The sequence below is a fragment of the Perna viridis genome, chromosome 1 (genome assembly GCF_037379345.1).
Source record: "Perna viridis isolate PV_CMFRI_1.1 ecotype Kerala chromosome 1, ASM3737934v1, whole genome shotgun sequence".
Classification (NCBI taxonomy): domain Eukaryota; kingdom Metazoa; phylum Mollusca; class Bivalvia; order Mytilida; family Mytilidae; genus Perna; species Perna viridis.
This window is the reverse complement of record NC_142445.1, coordinates 28,678,243-28,700,916: the sequence shown is the minus strand read 5'-3', so window position 1 is coordinate 28,700,916 and position 22,674 is coordinate 28,678,243. Positions and strand designations below refer to the sequence as shown.

The following is a 22,674-nucleotide window of genomic DNA, read 5'->3' as shown; positions in this document are numbered from 1 at the left end:
AAAAACCTGACTTGGGAGGATGCATTTCAATGGTACTGAGTTTTTCTTCTTTTTTCTTTCAATGAAAAGTTCATTCATATAACTACATAGTCTTTATATGGTGAAATAAAATCCCATTTTGAAAACTGCACAGAGTATTCAAGTTGTTTATCAATAACAAAGAAGTCAAACTAACAATCAATGTTTACTTATCTTATCCTAATTAAATACATATGCGAAAAGTTTGGTTAAATATTATCCTTACCTGCGCAGTCTATTTAAAACTACATTTTTAGAATGAAAATGACCTTTTCTAATTGGTTGTGCAGCTTTTTTTTGTCCTCAATTTACTACAAATTTTGTGAAGCCTAAACTGTCCCAAAAAAGTTTGCATATTTTTTCGCATGAAAAGGTAAAAAAATCCTATATGATATTTTACTAAGTTCCATAAAAAAAACGGATAAATTGTGGTGAAACGTAACAAATGCACCGACCTAAATACAAAAAAAAAGTAATCACTTTTGTGAAGGTTTTGAAAGGCCCGGCATTAAACGTGTTAAAATCCATAGTTTTATAAAGCCTTGAACATCCCCCTTTAGTGTTCAGTCAGCTTTTCGTTTTATAAATCGATCGTTTTTACATGCCTTGCATTTTTATGTGGTTGATGGGGTTATCTATATTCTTAGATTTTATATCCTTTTTCATAGGAGATACGTTGTAAATATTGAAAGATAAACCCCATTTACATGTATATGTAAATAGAGTTTTATGCTTAAATATAAACAAAAAAAAAAGAACAAAAATCGATTTATTGTTTTATATGAAAAGAAATACATAAAATAATAAAAGTATCACACAAAAAAATTTTATTTAAAGAAATCTGTCATACATGATCAGCACTTGATAATTGCTTTGCCTGTATTAGATCCTTTAAACAGTCCTCTGAACGCCGTATACATGTTCTCAAAGCCTTCTGTAACTGTCTCTTTGTATTTTATCTTTCCCTAGATTAAAGATATTTAAGGACAGAGTTTAGAACGGAACAAAAACATTGCTTAAGGTGAAAGTTATCAAGGGAACCAAGGTTATAGCGGTAATCAAAAGAATGTAATCCAGGGACAAAGACCAGACATGGAAAACAAACATACACTACAAAGAATATACAGTAACTAAAATCATACATACAAAGTAACAAAAGCAAATGAGCAACTCGGATTCCACTAAAAACTGGGAGCACAGACCAGGTGCACCGGTAGGGTAAGCGTCCTCTACTTTTCTAGAAACACCCGCCGAATTGCTCATAATTAAAAAAGTCTAGTCCGGGATAGACGAAAGAGGAAAGGAAAACCGTTATACTGCCTCTGAGCCATTCAGTTGTCTCACTATTGGAAGGTATTTGGTGGGACTCCGCACCTAACAGTACATTTAAGGCTAGAAGCCACTAATTCCACTTCCCATATGCTTCTATGCTAATTTCACAATATTCAATGGCTTCTCTGGACTTTACCTTAACTTTAACCTGCAGAGGACTATATATCAGCATGATTCTTCATATGTCAGCTCACACTCCTCAGAATGGCATGTGGGGTTAGCAGACTTGCAGTGCAGTACTGGTAACCGGAAGTGAAGTGTCTATGAATAGCATGGGAAATCCCAGTGTTTTCACAAGATAGGGGTATATTTAGAAATCATTATGGAGATTAGGCTTCACATCACAAGAAGCAAAATGCACCTATAAAATGTACAGAAATGTTTTTCCTTACAGAAACTGGTTAAATTTTTTAAATGAGATGAGAACTTTTTTCACAGCACTATGAGGAACAGGGGTAATTTCTGCGTAGGACTATTTTTGCGTACGTTCCAAATGCTCATTGGTTGAATTGGTGGTCTGTAACCTAAAGTGGTAGACCTAGGGTAAGGTACATAATTTGAAATCAGTGATATGCTTGTATCATATTCAATTTCACAAAAGCCTATCAAGCTTTATTTTGAAACAGAATAAAATCAGTCCAACTTACTTTGATGTTTACATGACATTGATATAATATGCTGAATACAAACGTTCCAATGATTTGTAAGAGTTGTGTCTCTTACCCTATGTCTACCTTCTTAGCTTATTGATTTTGTCAATCACGTTGTACATTGCCAGAAAATATTTTGCAATTATTAGATAAAATGTCAGAAGTTCTGCAAAGTATATAATTAGATAATCCAGTCACATAAAATTTTGACATTTCAAAATTGTATTTTAATGAATTGTATGCTGTTGATAAAATTTATCTCCCTTCGGAGGCACATGGCAATATATGCAATAACTATTTTTTGCAAATATTCATAAGATCGACCACCTATAAAATTTTATCAAATTTCCTTTAACGGATTAGGAGGAGATGTGTCAACGAGGTTTTAACATGTAGATCTATAATTTGGATCATCACTCTTTGTACACGCCTACTTATAATGCATTATGACATTCAATGAAACCCTTTTAGTGGTTTAGGGGTTTATCGCTTACAGGATACATGCATGTGTATACAGACGAACAAATTGACAGGCAAACACATACATTGTAAATAGGGGGGGTGAACCTATAATGAAATATTGCACGTGTAGGAATATAAACCTACGAAATTTTATGTATGTCACATTACTTTCAAACATCATTATACGTAACAGTAGTTCTCTTTCAGAAAGTGACGTAATATTTAGTAAGATATTTCGCACCACATTTATTAGGAACAAATTTCTTTCCGATTTCATCACAAGTCATTAGTTCGTTCATTGTGAGTCTCATTTGGATTAAGAATATTATATTAGTTACTGAGGGGAAATATATAACAGAACAAAAAAATATTATAGGGTCTTCCCGATTTGTACCATCTGAGAAATTCGGTAATTATCAGTACTGGTTACCTCTCTTATCCACAGTGCCATGTCTTTTTCACCTTGCTCCCAGATATTGTACCATCTCATTACAATAAAACCCTGTACAAGAAGTTGCTTAAACAGTATCATTGGGAACGGTACGTCAGCTGATCAGTAAAACAAAAGTACAGAGTTAATAAAATGGTTATAAATACACAGAAAGGTAAAACTGAAAAAAATATACTTCCGCTTTCTCAGCAAATGCTTCGCAGAATGAATGAATGAATGAATGAATGACTGTAACTATGCATTAGCAAAAAAAAACTATACTGTATAGTAAACTAGAGGCGTTAAGGGTCTTCAACAGAATGAAAGCCAGGTAAAAATCGACAAGAAAACTTCGATTACTTTTAGTGTAAACACAAGTTTGAAAAATGTTCATTAAGATTATGGTGACTATTTCCTATAATTGTGTATGCCAAAGAAAAGAGTCAAATTATCGTCCGCTCTTGTCCGACCTATGTACTTTTGTATTATTGTTAAAAGTGAATTCTCTTTTCTTGATTATATGTATAAATATGGTGCTTCACACACATTGTCATATTAAATGCGAGTTATATATCTAAATAAAAGACAAAACACAAATGCTTCATCTACTTCCAATAGCTTAAAGCTTTATTATCATTGTTTTAGAAGAGTTCCGAGCCAGGTAAGGTTACAACACGTCACCATTCAAACCGTACTATAATTATATCCACAACTTACTCGCCCGCGTCCTCAATGGTAATGTTACAACGTAACGTACCTTTCAGTTTTTCTTTCGCATTATACTGGGAAATTTGTCCACATACAGAAATTCGACCGAACAGCTTCATATTTTGTAATACTGTCAAAGTAAATTCACCACCAACCTAAGTGTAAAAAATAGGGCATGTATAGAACATTAAGTGATGTCCTGCCACGTAATGGTGACAAAGGGGATGGCAAAATGTTCAAAATGGCTTCGCTCGAAAATATCATTTTGCATTTTGCTGAAAATTGAAAACCTATATTTAATAGTATTTAACAACTGTACAAAGTTTAAAATTAAAATCCTCAAGTTATCGACCGGAAACTGTCGGGGTGGACAGATGAAAGGACACACAACTTTTCGGAGGGTATTATGTAATACCCCGCAATTCGTGTGGTTGGTTATTAAAACTATTAATTAGGGAATAGGCATGAGTATGACACATCCTATATATTTCAGGGATATGTTGGAATTTTAGAAATTTTCTGCTCTTCCTGGGACAGTTTGGTACATGTAACATGTATGAACTCTATGTAATTTTCCCTCAGAAATGAACTCGTCAAACAGAAAAATTATAATTTTCCATGTGCTAGATTGCACATGAAGGAAGGGGACGGGGATTCTAGATGCCTAGTACATAGCAGATCGCGTGATGAACCACAACTTTTATATTAGATTTTGAAATGTCGGTCAGAAGTTGATGAAATAATAAAAAAATACATTCTAAGTGTATCTTTGAAGCGATATTAATAGCTAACTTCTTATATTTATTTAGAATTCAAATTTTATCAACAACAACAAAAAAACAGCTGCTTTTATACATTAATTTACCTTTAAAATATACGTTATTTCTTTTGCGTAAAAATATCTATTTCATCTGAAGCGCATCATAATTTTACAATGGCACATTAATTGGGCTTGGAGAGAGGAATAATTAAGTTCAATTTATAATGGTATTTGAGCTGATGACAGTGTCTTCACCTGGTGCGGTCTTTTCTTTGTTTATCGACGTTTTACATGTTTTATATGGACAATCTGCGCAACATTAAAAAAATCATGGGAAAAGGGATATAACTCTAGCACACAAAAAAAAATACAAATCATATTGGGAAGTCTACCAATTATGTAATGAAAGCATATTTTTTGCACCCATGCAGGTCCGGGTGTCAAAAGAATAGGCCTGCAGCAGCGCTAAGCTTGTCGTAATAGGCGACTAAATAGTGCTCCGAACCTTAGCCGGGGACTAGGGCCAGGTGGTGGAATGGGGTACCCCTGGCGTGTTACATGCTGGGGTTGTCAGGTTATAATACGGGAAACCTGACCGCAAACCATAGTAGTGCACCGTGCTGGAAAGGATGCCTTGTTCCTCGCACGTTAAAAAACCCTACTGTGGTATTCTCCCGGAGTAGGAACCATAGGGCTCCGCCACAGGAGGCTAAATTGCCCGACCCTACCCACCTCCCCCTATTTCCAGAGGCAATCAAAATTTCTCGACCCCATTATCCTTGTCCCATCCCATTTTTCATTTCATCATTTCATGTTCATTTTATCATCCACTTCATGTTCATCGCCTGAATATAGCTGAAATATTGCTGCTCGGGCGTTAAACCCCAAAAACAAACAAACAAAACAAACATATTTTTTGTGTTGTCTAAAATTGGCATTAATAAGATAGTTTTACGCCTGTTTTATGTTTAATATATCTTTTGAAACAGAAACACACTCGTACAAAGATCGCTATTCTATTGTAAATAAAATACTGATTGTGTAAAAAAAGAAGCTGTCCAACTAAGAATCATGCAGATGTGATACAATAGACAGAAATTCAAATAGCAGAAAAGAAAGTAGTTTAAGAAGTACTGTTGCATAATACAAAAAAAAAAACGTATATTTTTATCTAAATATTTGCTATACTGTAAACGTGCGGATGCTAATTTTTACGGATTCTGTCAAATAAACGTATATTGATTGATAGCGAAAATTAGTACACCATGAAAATTAAGTAGAACTCCTGATAAGAATCATGCAAAATGTGATACATGGTGGGAAAGCCTACACATTTTTTATTTTTGATATTAAATAGCTTTAGTAAACAGAAATTAACACTTGGTTTTTCGTATAACCCGTGCTCATAGGAGATAAAAATTGTATAGAATGCACTGTAGAATTCAAAATTAAGGGAGATAACTCTGTAAATGACACTCAAATACAATAGAATCTATTGAATTTTTAATGTTGATCATCTCTTAAGAACAGGCAGATTTTAATGAATAATTACACATTTCATAATATAGACCCATAAAACAACTAAATTACAAAAATAAAAATATGTAGCCTTTTTTGCGGTATTACAGTATCAGATTTTGCATGACTCCTACAAAGACAGCTACTTAATACATTTACAGTAATTCAAACTAGTCTAAGACAAGAAAAGCATAATTAGTGTTGTAAACGGTTAAGTTTAAAATGATATATTCAATTTGGAATATAATGTGTATAAGTAATGGTAGTTTAAATCTATGTTCACTCTTGATTCTGACTATAATACATACATTGTCGAAATAACAGTCAACACCATCGGGTGCAGCTTCCTTTAAAGCATCGTCTACTTTCACCTTCTTGTAGTTGTAAGCATAATCAAAGCCTAGTTCTTTAATCCATTTACATTTGTTGTCATCACCAGCGAAACCAATCACCTTGCAACCCTTTAAGAAAAATTCATGTAAATAGCAGTTTTTAAAAAAAAGATCGGACAGGACGCGATTCATGCATGACAAAAACCACCAAATTCAGTTTTAATTTTTGTTCAGAAACAGTTATTAATCACATATCCTGTCTTAGTTTTTTTCATTTTGTTTTTGCGCTTTTGCAATCATGATAAAATAAATTTTTAAACTTATATCTGACTATATTTAAAAAAAAATCTATGTATCTACTCTCTATATGGAGTACAACGAAACCTGTCTAAATCGAACCCCTTTGGGCCTGATTCGTTCGATTTCGGAACAAACTGAAACTCTGTCGAAACTAGATGCCTTCTCCAAGGCTCTGCCTCCACCCCATTACGTCAGAAATTTGGGAAATCACTGGGCCATGACAGAGCCGGGTCCCCTCTTAGGTCAGGCAGGGGTCTCCTCTTTTGAGAATATCTTGATCTGCTTCGGCTTCTGGCGCTTTTATATCAATTTAAATGCATGCTGAGCCTGTATAAGCCGCACATCTTCAAAAATGGAACAAATATCTCAATACATACCAGAAGGGATTCGGTTAAGACAGATTTCACTTTAAACAACAAAAATAAAAATTGTAGTCTTTAAAATGTTTGCTTCTTGTTTGATTTTTAATTCAAGACTAAAGCATTCAAGGTTTAAAATCATATTGAAGTTTCATTTGCTGCCGTACTAACACTTTTGACGCAATTCACTTTTTCGGTTTAATAAATATTTTTTTAAAGCTGGTAAATAAGGAAATTACGTTTGTTTTTTATAAATAAATTTATACTTGGAATACAAATGAATAAAAACAAGGAAATATCTGATAAGATGTAGATACATGTACTTCCTAATATTGATGAAGATCTGTCAATTGCAATGTTCCGATGTCGTTAAGGGAAGTATACATGTATGTAATATATCTGATACATGTATTTATACACACGGAAAAGTCATATTAGTTACGTGTAATATAAACTTTAATAATTAAACAGGCTAAATATAAACCATAAAGCAATATCTCATAACTATACATTAACTTATTTTATTGATAGAATTTATCATATTATGTTAATATTATTTATAAATGAAAAAACAGTTGAAATATTTTTTACCAATTTTATAGCCTATGATACTTTTAAGATTTGCATTTATCATAATAAAAGGAAATATGGACAATCTGAAAAAAAAAAACTATGTTAAAATGTTTTTTTAGTTACGAAACATATCTATACCTTGATTTTTGCTATTTGTCCAACCAGGCTTCCAACAGCACCAGCAGCGCCACTGACTACAACCACTTCCCCTTCTTTTGGTTTACAAATCTCAAGAAAGCCAAAATATGCTGTCATTCTGAAATAGAAGAGCATTTAAAACTTAGGATGGTAACACATAGTTCGTTTTTACATTATCAGTTCGTGTGTGTGGTTATAAACGTTATAGCAGCCAGGCTATACGTGTTTTTGCTAATAAAAGATGTCACTAAAGACTAAAGATATCACTTAAAAGTTTTTCGGTCGGCACCATAAGTTAGAACAGACAGATTTTTTTTCAATTTTCATAGTTTTTCTCTTTGTTTTAAACCGGATTTGGCATCATACATGTATAAGATATTTCTGGAAATGAAGTGGACGGTTGCCTACCCTACCGATGCACGTGGTCCATACTCCCCGGTTTATTATAGAGTCCGCGGTTTTGTATGTGTCCTTAGTTAAATTGTGTTGTTATGTATTAGGTATGTTTTTATGGTCATGTATTTATCCCCTAATTATGAATATCCTGTTATGGTATGTTTTAAAATTTCCTACTTAGAAAAAAAATCTATTTATGCAATGCTACACAAACACATGTTCTACTGATAGGAGAATAATTAAAACAAAGAATTATCAAAGAGGCGAAAAAAAACGACAACTCAGACAACAAAAAATGATTCTTCTATTCGAAAGAATACAATCGTACCCTGGCATCCCCATGACTCCAAGAGCTGTAGACAAGGGAAGGTCCCCAAGATTTGGCATCCTTCGAGCATCATCGGCCTTAACAATGGTACGACTTCTCCAACCTGAATAGCTTCTAACGAAAGACCCTACGGGATGGTCTTTGCTCTTGCTCTCCAACACTCTGCAATATTAAATTCTTTGTGATAAGTATTCATTCGAATATCAGTGACGGATCTATTAGGAGCCCTGAGTGAAACTCAACCGTTTTATTGGATCTTTTTTTTTTATTTCGTGCAAAATTTTGACAAAAATTATAAAATGCTTGCCTCATTTCTTCACCATCTTATACTTTTTTCTTTATCAAAACCCTATCCTTAGCATTAATTTCTAGATCCGCCTCTTCAAATTTTATCACTACATACAGTCGTGTATTTTTGTAATACCAAAAGCATTGCGACTTGCATGTGGTACCCATCGAAATCGATAAAAGTAACATTGGGTAAGCCATAAACAACTCGACAACTGTTTGTAAAAAGCATGTGTTACGCTAAAATTTTAGACAGTGCACCTGAACCGTTCCCGAAATATGTTGAGGAATCTTAAATTTTTACCCTGGAATTGCCATTTGTTACAAGGACTTTCCTTTAGACTTCCTTTTGAATACTGTGTACATTTTATCAGTTCTGTAATTGTGTTATAACCCTTCATGTAAGTAGCTCTATTTATGTATCAAGTTTGCTTTTAGCAGCTACATACCGATTCGTGGTGGTTTAGTTACAGGGCTAGCCTTTGGTACGATTAATGACAATGTTATACCTAATATTCCGTGATTCTCCGGCATGCAATGGGCATATAGGAGATACATTGGCGCCAGTGTGGTGTCTGTTTGGTTAGCAGATTGAATAGTGTGGTTTGGTTGAGGGACATGTCTTCCTGCAAGATGTTACTGCACTGAGCCAGCACCTTTATTGTCCGGCTGAAGTGTCGTACTCGAACTAAACACGGTCTATTCGATTGATCAAACGTAAGAGGCATATTGTTGACTTTTGAAATATGGGGAGGCTTCTGCCGAGAGCAGGAGACTTGAATATGCAAAATATTTCTGTCCCTTGATTTAGAGTTAGATTTTTTATTTATCAATATTCTGACATGAACAATCGTAATAACTGTTAGAACTAGGATGGAACAAGGCAAAATTGGATCTGTTGAATTCAAACAACTATATTTAGAAAGTTTTTCTCATGTGAGCTGTAACTAGCGTGATCAAAGTAAAATTCACCAAACAATGCATGAATGCTAATATACGTGTGATCTGATATATTTTGCTTACAATGTTTGTGTATCTCACTAGTTGGACCAAACACAATGTACATGTCATATATGTATTGTGTATTATCCAAATCATATTTAATATCGTACTGACTTTCCAATTTGTTCCCCAATCATTGTACTGCCGACTTGAACGCCTGTCTCTGCACGAACTCTGAAAATATCAAATTTAACTTCGTTATTTTTAGTTCAGAATTGAAAAAAAAAATACAAAAAAACTTGAATATTAAAACATTTAGGAAATGTGGGGGTAAGATTCGTACTAATCAGTTTATACGATCTTTCATAAGTACAACTGTTGTAAAAGATGAATAAATTATCTATATCACAACAATTTTCATTTAGTGACAGATTGAATGGTATGACTACTTCATTTCACAGCTACGCGTTCTTTGGTTCTTCGTATCAAATTTTGAAGTTTATTATTTCATTTTTCTGATTCCATGCTTAGCCTATGTAAATGTATACCTCATATAGGGATCCACTGTCAAATAAAGGGACTCAACGAGCATCTCTGGAAAGAAAATTAAAGTTTGAATCAAATTGAAAATCAGGAAAACCAAGAATAAAAACAAAAACCGAAAGTCTATTATTCGGAATCAAATAGAAGACAACGAAAATAAACAAAACATCATAAATAACACAAATTACCACTAAGCTACACATGCAGAAACGAAAGATCTAAAAATACAATAAGGATGTTCCCCCAGCTTCACTATTGTCATAGGAGCATTTTAAATCAGTTTCTATGGCTCCATGATTTTTTCGCTTGTCTTATTCTTTTTAATTTTTGAGTGGTGACTATCTTGAAATGGTTGCCATGTCGAAAACCCTTGCGGTGTCTTATTTTTAAACCAAGTATCAACCTTTTTTATGATTTTTAAACGAATATTTTAAAAGTTTGGTGGCAGCCATTTTGAAATGCCGACCATGTTTGAAATTTTAAAACCTTTCGACTAATCTGTATACGGTGGTCTATTATTCTACCAAGTTTGGTTTAAAAAACCGTTCAGCCCTTTCTGTTGAGTTCTGCGGACAAGACGGGCATTAGACGAAATAATAATAATATAAGAAGAGGTAGAGCAAAACAATATGTTCCCCATTTAGTGGGGGTGCATAATGTGATCAACATATAACACTGTGGGTATAAACCTTCATATTCATTTAACATCGAGTATGAAACCTGTAAAATTAGAAAAATAGAGCAGAACACGACATTCCATTTCCTAATTAAAGAAAGCCCTAAAAAGTGCATTTCAAAATACAGTCCGAAAAAATGTTTTAAATTTTCATGGAAACTTTTGTTTAAACTTGATATTTGTTCATGTTTAAACTATTTAAACAATGCTGAAAAAAAAAAAAAACTTATTCAACATACCACCATCCTGCAGCGCTGGTAAGTCTTCTTCCACAAGCTCCAAATCACCATCTTTTGGATCACCTTCAAAAAGTTTTGCAATTTTCCAAACTTTTGCCTTCACCATTTTTGCTAACCTCTGGATGATTAGTTAAATTCGGGCTACGTCCTAAATTATACCCCAGTTATCTGTATTTACACACGGAAGAATCAATATTTAATCCACCAAGTGCTTGGTCGGAAAAACATTTTATAACATTTGTATATCTACGATATATATATATAACATCAATACGATCAAAACAGAAAACTTTTGATACATTTTTTTGTATATACAGTACACAAAACCTCGGTTTTTAGGATCACGTGTAAGTACATGTTGTATTTGAACGAAGCACAATACATTTTTGTATATACAGATTGTAAACAAAACATCAGAATTATTAAAGGAAGTCAAAAATGTTTACACTCACAGTGTTCTATGTTGAACGTATTTCTCATTATTATGTCGCCCCGTGCAGGTCCGGGTGTTAAAAGAATAGGCCTGCAGCAGCGCTAAGCTTGTCGTAAAAGGCGACTAAATAGTGCTCAGAACCCTAGCCAGGGGCTAAGGCGCTTTGCCCACAGAGCAACTGGGATGTGTGCCCCAGGTGGTGGAATGGGTTACCCCTGGCGTGTTACATGCTGGGGTTGTCAGGCTATAACACGGAAAACCTTACCGCATACCATAGTGGTGCACCGTGTTGGGAAAGATGCCACGTTACTCGCACGTTAAAGAACCCTACTGTGGTATTCTCCCGGAGTAGGAACCATAGGGCTCCACCACAGGAGGCTAAATTGCCCGACCCTACCCACCTCTCCCTATTTCCAGTGGCAATCAAAATTTGTCGACCCATTGTCCTTGTGTCCCATCCCATTTTTCATTTCATCATTATTTCATGTTCATTTTATCATCAATTTCATGTTCATTTTATCATCAATTTCATGTTCATCGTCTGAATATAGCTGAAATATTGCTACTCGGACGTTAAACCCCAACAAACAAACAAACATTATTATGTCCCCCATCCCCCCAACGGAATGGGGAAGATATTGTTTTACTCTGCTTCTTCTTCTTGTCATTATTTCGTCTTATGCCCGTCTTGTCCACAGATTTCCTCGGGAAGGGCTGAACGGTTTTTTTAAACCAAACTATAGACCAACTTATATAGATTAGCCCAAAGGTTTTGAAATTTTGATCATGTATAAAGACATGTTATGTTTAATTTTTAGATTTAATATATTATTCTTTTACTCCTGTCTTGTCAAACAACGCAAATCTCTATAATAAGCTTGTGTGGATTCAACAGATTTATTGCATTCGTAAATAAAATACACAATTTCAAATTAATATTTAACTATAGCTTTGAAAGACAAACTACATGTATTTGCATCAAAGAAATAAGGTTCGCAGCAAAACCAATATAGTTTTTACCCAGTTATGGACAGAAAAAAATATTATTCAATATTTCCCCTATTAATTATCAATATAGATTTTCAAATAAAGAAGTTTATTCCGACTACTGCTGAAAAAATAGGTTATTTTTGGCGCTTGTGCAAAAAAGTGTTAAAACTCATCATAGAATCCTAGGCCTCCTTTTGGAGAAAATGGTCTGTGCCTTAAACACTGTATTCAACAGACATGTGATAGAGGCACCAATGGCATTATTAGGGGACGCCCATCTGATTTTTTTTTATTTTGAAAATCTTAGCATGATTTTGTGTTATCAACAAAGCTACATATTATTCGAGTACAATTACACCAGTCCCATAAAAGCAAAGCCCAAAACTATTTAAATGCAATACGAGACGTGTGTATATTAGTGATCAGTGAACAATCAAGCAGTTTCATACAAGACAACCGCCCTCTCGTTTAAGGTCAGATCGTGTGAAAGTAGACAGTGGTCAGTGAACCAATTCAGAAATTCAACTTCCGTCCTCGCAAATAACGCTACTCCTTGATATAATCGATCGAGAAAGAGGTAAGGTTGGACAGATTGTAAATTTTAGAAAAAAAATATACGTTCTTTCTACACTTTCATTCGTATTGATCACCAAGAGCCCGTAACCCGAAAACGAAAAAGAAATCTCGAAAAATCCGTTACCATTCCTCGCCGTGTACTTGTAAAATACATCCTAACTTATCAGGTACTACATGAAAAATAACAATCCCAGAATGCATACAGTTTCTGAGCCGGCCAATGTGATACTGGAAACCGGAAGCTATCAAATCCTTCTCCCATGCAAAACTTATTTAGTGAGATTACAAGTGTTTCTACCGCTGTTTGGAGCTTTGAAAACTATTGGTCAATCTAATGATAAGAACGACCGTAGAACTCTTTGATTGGTGGCCTTAATCTACGGGCAACATAACCACTATGAGTAAGCCATTGAATCGAAAATAATTAGAGCTTGAAATTTCTTTAAGTCAACAACAGGAAACACTTTAAACTGATTTTTGTGAAAAGAGCAACAACTTTTTTATGTGGTCAACTTTTGAGCCAAATCGGATAGTAGTACGCGATGGAGGATGTAATTTTAATTAGACTACATTCCAACTTATTCAGTGTATTGGGGTTTTTATTAAAGAAATAAATCACGGAAACTCCATTTTACCATTGTTTTACCACGAGCTGACTATTTATGTCGCATTTATTTAAATAACAACATAAATAGCCAGCCCGTGTTAAAACAATGTAAAACACTTTTTTTTTTACTACGGCTGTGGTCTAAAGAGCTTTGAAAAAGTAATCAAGGGAACCAAGATTCTAGCGGAAATCGAAAGAATGTGATCCAGGGACAAAGACCAGACATGAAAAATCAGACAAACACAACAAGGAACATAAAGTAACTAAAATAATACATACAAAGTAACAAAAGTAAATGAGCAAGTCGGACTGATGGAAACTGAGAGCACGGACTAGGTGCACTGGTAGGGTAAGCGTCCTCTGCTTTTCTAGAAACACTCACCGAGGTAAGTTGTTTTATGGATCAATACTATGAAATGTGTAATTATTCATTCAGATCTGCCTGCTCTTAGGGGATAATCAACATTGAAAATTCATTAGATTCTGTTGTATTTGAGCGTCATTTACAGAGTTATCTCCCTTAATTTTGAAATCTACAGTGCATTCTATATAATTTTTATCTCCTACGAGCACAGGTTATATGAAAACCATAAGTTAATTTCTGTTTACTATGACATTTCAAACAAAATATCAAAAATAAAAATATGTAGGCTTTTTACCCATGAATCACATTTTGTATGATCCTTAGCTGGAATGCTACTTAAAGCCTTATTAATTAGTCTTAATAAACTGATGAACATGAACACAGAAGGCTGATATTTTTTTCTCAGCATGCTTCATGATTAGCACATTTCTATGGCAGTAAAGTGCCAGATTTACATCATAACTAGCATTGCCATCCGGAAATTTTGCTGTAAGGGAGATTACCTTATACAAAGATGGCTGCCCCTACCGGTGCACCTGGTCCATGCGCCCAGTTTTTAGTGGAGTCCGAGTTGCTCATTTGCTTGTTACTTTGTATGTATGATTTTAGTTACTTTATGTTCTTTGTTGTGTATGTCTGTTTTCCCTGTCTGGTCTTTGTCCCTCGATTACATTCTTTTGATTACCGCTATAACCTTGGTTCCCTTGATTACTCCTTGTAACCATAGATTTAGAGCAATTATTCTCTCTAATTAAATCATTAACTACAATACAGAAAAATGAACTTCAGATTCTTTTTGTATTATATAACTAATTATCAATATACCCTACATGTTGAAAAAGGTTCCTATTCCGGTTAATAGTCTTAAGTCATCACTGAAGACATAATTAATTAATGAGTGTTAGTTTTCAAAAAGACATACCACCATTTTGCATAAATGCAAAAGTCTTTTCACTTTAACAATCGCAAAATATTCAACGACCACTACGAAGGATACCTTTCAAGAGGCAGAACCAAAGTATTATTTAATGGGTTTCAGGAATAAATATGGTGTATTTCATTCGTCGTCGCAAATCTTATTCAGTCCTTTAAATATACAAATAGAAATGATATGTTCATTTTGACCTTTCCGGAGCACTTTGGTTTACGCTTAGAGGTAAGAGGTTCAAAATATGTTTGCCACAGAAAAAAAACTATTGTTTTAAAATCTTCCGATGCCAAAGATAGTAATTAAAAGGTACTTTTCCAACAAGCAGCCATATCAGGTGTTCGTTCGGTAAAAACAAAAAAGGTTTCTATAGAATTTGATTAGATCATTCGGCGAAAAGAAGATTTACATGTGTAGCTATATTATATAGAGGGAGCGTCACCAGAAAAAAAAATATTCTGGCGGAAATGACGTCTGTCGACACAGAAGTAGACGATTGCGCAAGTGCTTAGGCGCTGAACGTTTTGTAACATACGTCAATATATACGATTTTATATATACTTATTTGTTTATTTAATAATTTGGAAATTATTGGCAGTGTAGAAATGTATTAAGCTTTCCCGAAATGAGGTCTCCAGACTTCACCCGTAGCAACGTGGCGGTGCGCGAAAAACAAAGAATGAGCTCTGTCCATCACAAGCATAGCCTAAAATCATATTTTCATTTTAAGCCTTAAAACCAAGCATATGAACTAGCAAATGACGATCATATCAAAATTAACAGCAAGACCTGTTTTATAGGGAAAAAATCCTTTTCAGCTTAGCCTTCATATTATTCAGAATATGTAAAAACTGATAACAAACATTAAGACATATACTTGTTTTAATCAACGCTTACTCATTAAACTATAAATGTACGACTTGGCAAATGTCAGATCAGATTTGTGCATTCTAACTCCACATTTCTACGAAGTGAAACTACTGCGACCTTGACATCGATAGTAAACTTGGTTTTCTTGGGACTTATCTTGTTGCTTGCGATAACACTAGGAAGACACATTTTCTCGCGCTTCCTAGTGTCATCTGTCTAGCGATATCAAGATCGCAATAGTTTCACTTTTGGTTCAAGCGATTGTAGACATATGGAGTTTGAAATTACAAATCCTTGTTTTGATTTAATTAAAAGAATTTATGGTGATACCTGTGACCGTTTATTAGATTAATCTTTTATTACAGGCGCGTAGCTAAGCGGAAGCTCGAAGCCTGAGCTTCCACATCATTTACCAAAAAAAATTAAATGAAATAAAATAAAATACAGAGAGATATGGAAGAAAAGAAGTGGAGGTGGTAATTTATAAGTGGCGTGGGTTTCTATGTTGTTTCTTGATTTACTATGTCCTATGACTGCAAAGGTTCCTACTCCTATCAAATACTACAGCAGGGTTCTTTAACGTGCGAGGAACGCGGCATCTATCCCAATACGGTGCACCACTATGGTTTGCGGTAAGGTTTTCCGTATTATATCCTGACGACCCCACCATGTAACACGCCAGGGGTACCCTATTCCATCACCTGGAGCACACAACCCAGTTATTTATCAGACTATTTCCAAAATATTTGAAGGAATATGTTGCATAAATAGTTTTTCTTTACCAAACCTTAACAATGAAGTTAACTATGGAACCTGAGTCTAAATACAATTATTTCCGAGACTACTGTAAGGAACAAAGAGTAATCAAGGGAACCAAGATTCTAGCGGAAATAAAAAAAAACATAATCCTGGGACAAAGACCAGACATGAAAATGACACTTAACAAAGAACATAAAACAACCAAAATAATACGTACAAAGCAACCAAAGTAATTCGGACTCCACTGGAAACATGAACCAGCTGCACCGGTAGGGTAAGCGTCCTCTGCACTTATCGAGTTGCTCATAAAAAATTAAGTCCAGGGTAGAGAAAACTATGACACACTTAACTAATCGGTTTTCGTGGTGCAGATAGATACACCGTAAGGATCCACGAGTTCATGATGACAACAGTAAAACTACTTCAATCTTTTAGCGTCATAATCCTGTTCTAGAAGCCTAATTGTAAAAGAAGTCTAGCGCGGTACAAATAGTCCGCGTAGCTGCAGCAAGCCATGGCATAACGTATGAATTGTGATATGAAAACTCTATACGCAGGTCTGAAGGGATTGACTTTTAAAAACAATTCAAAATACAGCATATCAAATTGGGGAGGACAATTTCTTCATTTAAGTTTTATCTTTGTCAATGTCACTGCTGGTATTATATAAAAAAGAAACATTTTTCACAAAATTATATCGCAGAAAAGCCCTTTTCATCATATTTTTTACATACTTTCAAGGGTGTAAACGCGCAAACACCGGGAGCTTCCAGGGCTTCGTTCTCTGTACCCCACTGGTGCATTGAACGGTTCCCTTGACCCGTTGCCGAATTTAGGCTTCCACTTCAATTACGTCCCTGTATTATGTGATTGTAAAGCAGTAAATAAAAATATGTTCGATTTTATTTGAAAACGAAATGAGTTTTGCAGCGAAACACCCCCAAATCTGGCATCACCCTTTCCGTGTTATATATTAATCGGGCTGCATATTTGATAATGGGAGCAAGTCCTAATTGGGTTGCATATTTAATAGTGGGAGCAAGCCCCTGTGGATTGATTTGGAGCCGAATTATTTTTGTTGCTTTTTGCAGAATCATTAAAACATAATTATAGAGAAAAAACATATTAAAAGTGTTGTTTGTTTATTATACAAGGATACCACACATTTCTTCGGTAATAAAATGATTGTGTCTTATCAAATGATTACTCACTCATACTGCGAATCATACCAATGTCCCGGACGGAATCAAATGGTTGAACTTGTTCCCATGTTATAATGAACATGCGTTACTGTATGGGCTCAAGAAACACAAAGTTAAATGCTAGTAAGTAACACTATTTATTGAGGCCACCTAATGTTTGTTATGAAAGTCCTATCAAATTGTTTTGGAACAGCTACAAAATTGACTTTAGCTGTTCATCATTTCAAAATAACTTGATAGGATTTTCATAACAAACATCATGTGGCCTCAATAAATAGGTACGTTCTTTATCACGTGTCGATTGGTTGGCAAGGTGCAAGGCCAGTTTCGGTCACAATATCAATTTCTAAAAATAGATATACATTCCTGATATACCTAAATGTTTATCAATAACCTTGTAATTTGTATTTTCACAGATGTCACATCACTTTTTTGTATTGCCAATCTGTTCGATTAACTTGTGGTAAAGAACGATTAAGTGAGCCATGGCGTCTGAAAATGACCGAGTTGTTTTACTTGCTATGGATGGGAGCTACCACTCAGAGTTGGCGTATGAATGTAAGTCGGTTTTTACCTTTTTATGACATTTTTGTTATCTTGTGTGGCTATTTTACATGAAAATACATTTACATTTACAACCATTTTCAGAAATATATATTAAATTATATGATATTTGTAAGAAAACATATCGATTTCATTCTAGACATCTGATGCGTTAAAATCTCCCACTTTTATTTTTATATTGTTGTACATGAATACGGATTATTTTAAATTAATCCCTTGAATTTTGTATTTTGTTTAGGATTTTGAGAAAAGAAGTACTAATATAAAATTTGACTAAATAATCATTGTAATTTATTAGTCGATGCCGATTTATGGCTCGCCTTTTTATTGAGTACTTTTATATTTGTACGCATTTATACAGGTCGCTTTTTTCTATTTGTATTACAAATTATATAGTTTCTGTATGACAAGTGACTAGGTTTGGAAATCTTGTATTTTCTTCAATATGAAATATATTTTTTAAATATTTTTTTTTCAAATAGGGTATAACGACCAAATCAAAAGAGAAAACGATTTTTTGGTGGTATTGACTTGTTTTGACAGACATGCATATGGAATTCAAGGTAAATGTTTAAGGCGACTTACAACCACGTAATCTTGAAGCCTAGTGTTACCTGATAAACGTTACTAAAATGAATGGGTATTCTATCGAGATTAATGACATGTGATACCAGACGTTGCATGCGTTGCACCCGCCACTAACTCTACTTTTATCAGGTGATGAATGGGGTTAAAATCAAATAAAACTACATAAACAGGTCTGCACACTGAGACAGATCTACAATGCATTGGACGTGGCTATGTACATGGACCTAAACTTATTATGTTTGTAATTTTAGAAGCAATTGTTATTTTTTTTTTATTTACGGTTATGTCCAAAAATATTTCGCGCAGCTCGATGGCGGTTTCTCTTTTTTAACCCGCTCCAAATATTGAAATAATCATTACGTTCTTTTTTTTAGTGGAGTCCGATTTGCTCATTTGCTTTTGTTACTTTGTATGTATGATTTTAGTTACTTTATGTTCTTTGTTGTGTATGTCTGTTTTCCATGTCTGGTTTTTGTCCCTGGATTACATTCTTTTGATTACCGCTATAACCTTGGTTCCCTTGATTACTCTTTCTGATATATGAACTTTTTTGCAATGAAAACAGACAGTCACGTTTAAGACTTTTGAGAAAAAAATCGCTCATATGAGGAAATAGATTCTCATTTGTTTAAATTTGGAACAATAACTAAGTTTAATTATATCTTAATTGTCTTCACAAGGTTTTGGAACTGCAGATTCTGCAGAACTAGCCTCGCAGTTACAGAGAGACATCGACGAACACCAAGAAGAAGCTAAAAAGCTTCAGGAAAGGCTGAATCAGAGCGGAGTAAGTTTTAACGCCAGTGTTCACATAATTCCTACTTCTTAAAACCGTATTACTGGCAAAAAGAACCGTCGATGTTCCAATATAATATACAATTTGTAAGCTATAACAATGCACAAAAACTATGTAACCTCTGTAAGTTTTCTATCGTCCTATGGAGTTACGATCAGACATGTTATAAGTATTTATTATATAGATAATAGTGTTTTATCGAATGTTCCCAGTGTAATAGATTTTGATAACTCACACTGATTCGGTAACGTTCTCCCACTCAAACGTCATTACTTTGATATTAATCCGCCAATCACAGCTTTTTGAAATTCATGTTCAAAGTATCGAAACATTATGAAGGAAATCAATATAATAAATAGGTTAATCGATTGATTATCGTGAATAACCAAAATATGATCACTTGTGCCAAAAAGGCTTGAAGATTTAACTCGCGCACGGAACATGTTCCGCACATTCGTTAAATCTAGGTGTTCTTCGGCAATCGTGATAATATAATGATTATTCACTCTTTCCAATTAATTATCTTATTAATCTTTTCACAACACCTGCTATATCTTCGAAATATTTGTACTAATGTATTTCATGTTCTTATAATAAGGATGCATGACAGCAGAAATGCAACTTTTAAAAATGAATTAAAATGATTATATTTATCATCATTTATCTTAGCAATATTTATCAGCTTCAAAAACGTTTTATACATATGTTTGGTGAGAAAGGGTCAATTAAATCCTCCTCCTACTAACAGATGCGACTAAGGCCCTCATTTAGTGAACTGAGAAACATCTAATTCAATTTAATATTCAGTCTGTATACACTAAGTTTCTCCCCTAGTTCTGATTTCAAGGCTTGTGATGATGGATGATGACAACCAGAGCATTTTCAAATCCGTATATTATACCCACCACTTGCAAATACGGGGTATATACTAATAGGGGTGTCCATCCTTCCTACCTTCCGTCCGTACTTTCTTCCTACATTCCGCTGCGTCTCTTATCTGTTATTCCTACTATACCACTGAACTGAATGAAAAGAAACATCCACATATTTTTTTACAAATTCCATTTGTGCACTTGTGCACCTCCTATTTTAGATTTTGATCCAAATCAAATTTGGGGCTTCACATAGCTAAGCATGGACTTGGTCAGTTATGCCGACATACATGTATGGCTACTCATCTCGTATCCATTACTCCTCCTGTATGACTGAACGAAATTGAATGAAACTTTTAATGAATCTTTATTTAGTATTGAATATGTGCACCATATTTTTTAGATTTTAATCTGAAGTTTTTTTTTACACTCATTTTCTGACGTTTTTCCGTAACTGTTAAAAAAATAATGGAGTTGTCCTTCTTTGGTTAAGTAAACAACTGAAATATCTTGCACCAACCAGGATTTTATAGCGAGAATGGGATGGGGCGCTGGGATCTTAAAAAACAAGTATTCCAAATTTTGGGTAAAGAAAATTGTTTGCTCGTCCATTGAAAACAATAAAAAATAATTGATTCTATATTTTCCCCATTTCTTAAAAATTGCAGATTTTCAAATAAAAATATTGATTTTGGTTGCCGCCGATATAACAAAAAATTGCGCTTTTGCGGAAAGATTTTTCTTATCCGACATCAAATCCCAGCACCTACCAAAGGTAGTACCCTACATCCGATAAAAAACACTCAAAATTTGCATATTTCACTATATTTTTCAAAAATACTTGCAAAAACGTACATTTGCGTTACATGTTGTGTTGAAAATCCCTAGAAAAACGTCAGTTTAAGCTTGAAACCGGGGATAAAATCGTCTTCTACGTTTGTATCCGTAGATATGGAGATTTTAAACCCTTAAGTACTACCGTACACCCTTCGGCTTCGCCTCAGGATGCGCTAACGTACTTCAGGGATTTAAAATCTCCATATCTGCGGATACTAACGTAGATAACTTGTAATATCTGGTTGTACCGGTATGTCTGTAAATGTGAGAACGTGTATTTCCTATTTTCAGGTCAAAGGTGAAGTCGTTACGGTATGCGGTAAAGCGGGAGAAGCAACAATCAAACTGGCACACGAGAGAAATGCCGCCATGATTATCTGCGGTGCTAGAGGTCACAGCAAAGTTCGTCGTACTTTTATGGGCTCTACCAGTGACTATGTTGTACATCATTCAGACATTCCCGTAGTAGTCTGTCGTCATAAAGCACATATAAACCCAACAAGTGAACATAAACATTAGTTATCTATTAGGAAAAACAAAATAAACAATAGGTGCACTAAATTGTGGCCATTTTTTTCCGCTAGTTTATCAGGGCTTGTGTATATTTGTATATCATGTCACTGCATCAAAATAATGTCTCAAAGACAATGTATGATTAAAATATATAAATATTAACATCTCTCCCTCTCTCTCAATCTCTATCTCTCTCTTTCTCTCTGTGTGGTCCTTGTATCTCACTACAGTCATGTTTGGAGTGAATGTAGCAAAAAGTCAGGAAAAGGGTCGTCGGGAAAATATACCAACATTTTGAAATGTAAAGGACCCGTAGTGATAATTGTGACAATATGCCTTTATAATGAAAATTTACTTCCAAACTTTTAAGCTGCCCTTCCCAAAAAAAAACAAAAAAAAACGATAACTTACATTACCCTAATTGATACCTAAATTGATTTCCTTCCTATGGAAGGGCTGCTGTGTTGACGCTCTGGTCTACTTCCAGACCCCACGTGGGTTTTTGATTGTTTTGGGTTTTTTTTGCGTGTTTCGTTATTGTTATTGTTTTTTTTTTAATTGCAGTGGTGGACCGGAACCCTCGTTTATTAAAAATTTTCGTTGATTTCGTGCTAAATTTGGGGAAAAGAACAAAAACAGCCTGACATATTGATCAGTTTACTGTCTATAAATGTGTTAGTCTTATTTAATTCAAACTATAATAAAATTCTGTTTCGTTAATAATCCTCCCCGGAAAAGATTAAACCTGTCTTTTTCTCTAAATAACTTATTCATGATAGCATG

At 34.4% G+C, this 22,674-nt stretch overlaps 2 protein-coding genes across 5 annotated transcripts; one reads left to right on the top strand and one right to left on the bottom strand.

Moving 5' to 3' along the window:
• Nucleotides 1–769: 769 nt before the first annotated feature.
• On the bottom strand, nucleotides 770–17,872 carry LOC148628197 (prostaglandin reductase 1-like). 2 transcript variants are annotated; one of them, XM_088584467.1, is made up of 10 exons: nucleotides 17,731–17,871; nucleotides 10,993–11,160; nucleotides 10,083–10,128; nucleotides 9,709–9,768; nucleotides 8,305–8,466; nucleotides 7,581–7,698; nucleotides 6,187–6,339; nucleotides 3,650–3,755; nucleotides 2,893–3,011; nucleotides 770–983 (listed from the first exon to the last, which is right to left on the bottom strand). In XM_088584467.1, the coding sequence occupies exons 2-10, from the start codon at nucleotides 11,096–11,098 to the stop codon at nucleotides 873–875; spliced, it is 981 nt and encodes a 326-aa protein (XP_088440593.1). In that variant the 5' UTR covers nucleotides 11,099–11,160; nucleotides 17,731–17,871; the 3' UTR covers nucleotides 770–872. The 2 variants fall into 2 exon arrangements, with proteins under 2 accessions (XP_088440593.1, XP_088440602.1); XM_088584476.1 differs by lacking the exon at nucleotides 10,993–11,160 and having other exon boundaries at nucleotides 17,731–17,872.
• LOC148628196 (uncharacterized) lies at nucleotides 12,896–22,053 on the top strand. Of its 3 annotated transcripts, none has more exons than XM_088584506.1 (5): nucleotides 12,896–12,992; nucleotides 18,138–18,279; nucleotides 18,768–18,848; nucleotides 19,554–19,660; nucleotides 21,670–22,053. In XM_088584506.1, exons 2-5 carry the CDS (start codon nucleotides 18,207–18,209, stop codon nucleotides 21,895–21,897), a joined length of 489 nt encoding a protein of 162 aa, XP_088440632.1. In that variant the 5' UTR covers nucleotides 12,896–12,992; nucleotides 18,138–18,206; the 3' UTR covers nucleotides 21,898–22,053. The 3 variants fall into 3 exon arrangements, with proteins under 3 accessions (XP_088440632.1, XP_088440623.1, XP_088440615.1); XM_088584497.1 differs by lacking the exon at nucleotides 12,896–12,992 and adding an exon at nucleotides 17,745–17,844; XM_088584489.1 differs by lacking the exon at nucleotides 12,896–12,992 and having other exon boundaries at nucleotides 18,076–18,279.
• The last annotated feature ends 621 nt before the right edge of the window (nucleotides 22,054–22,674 follow it).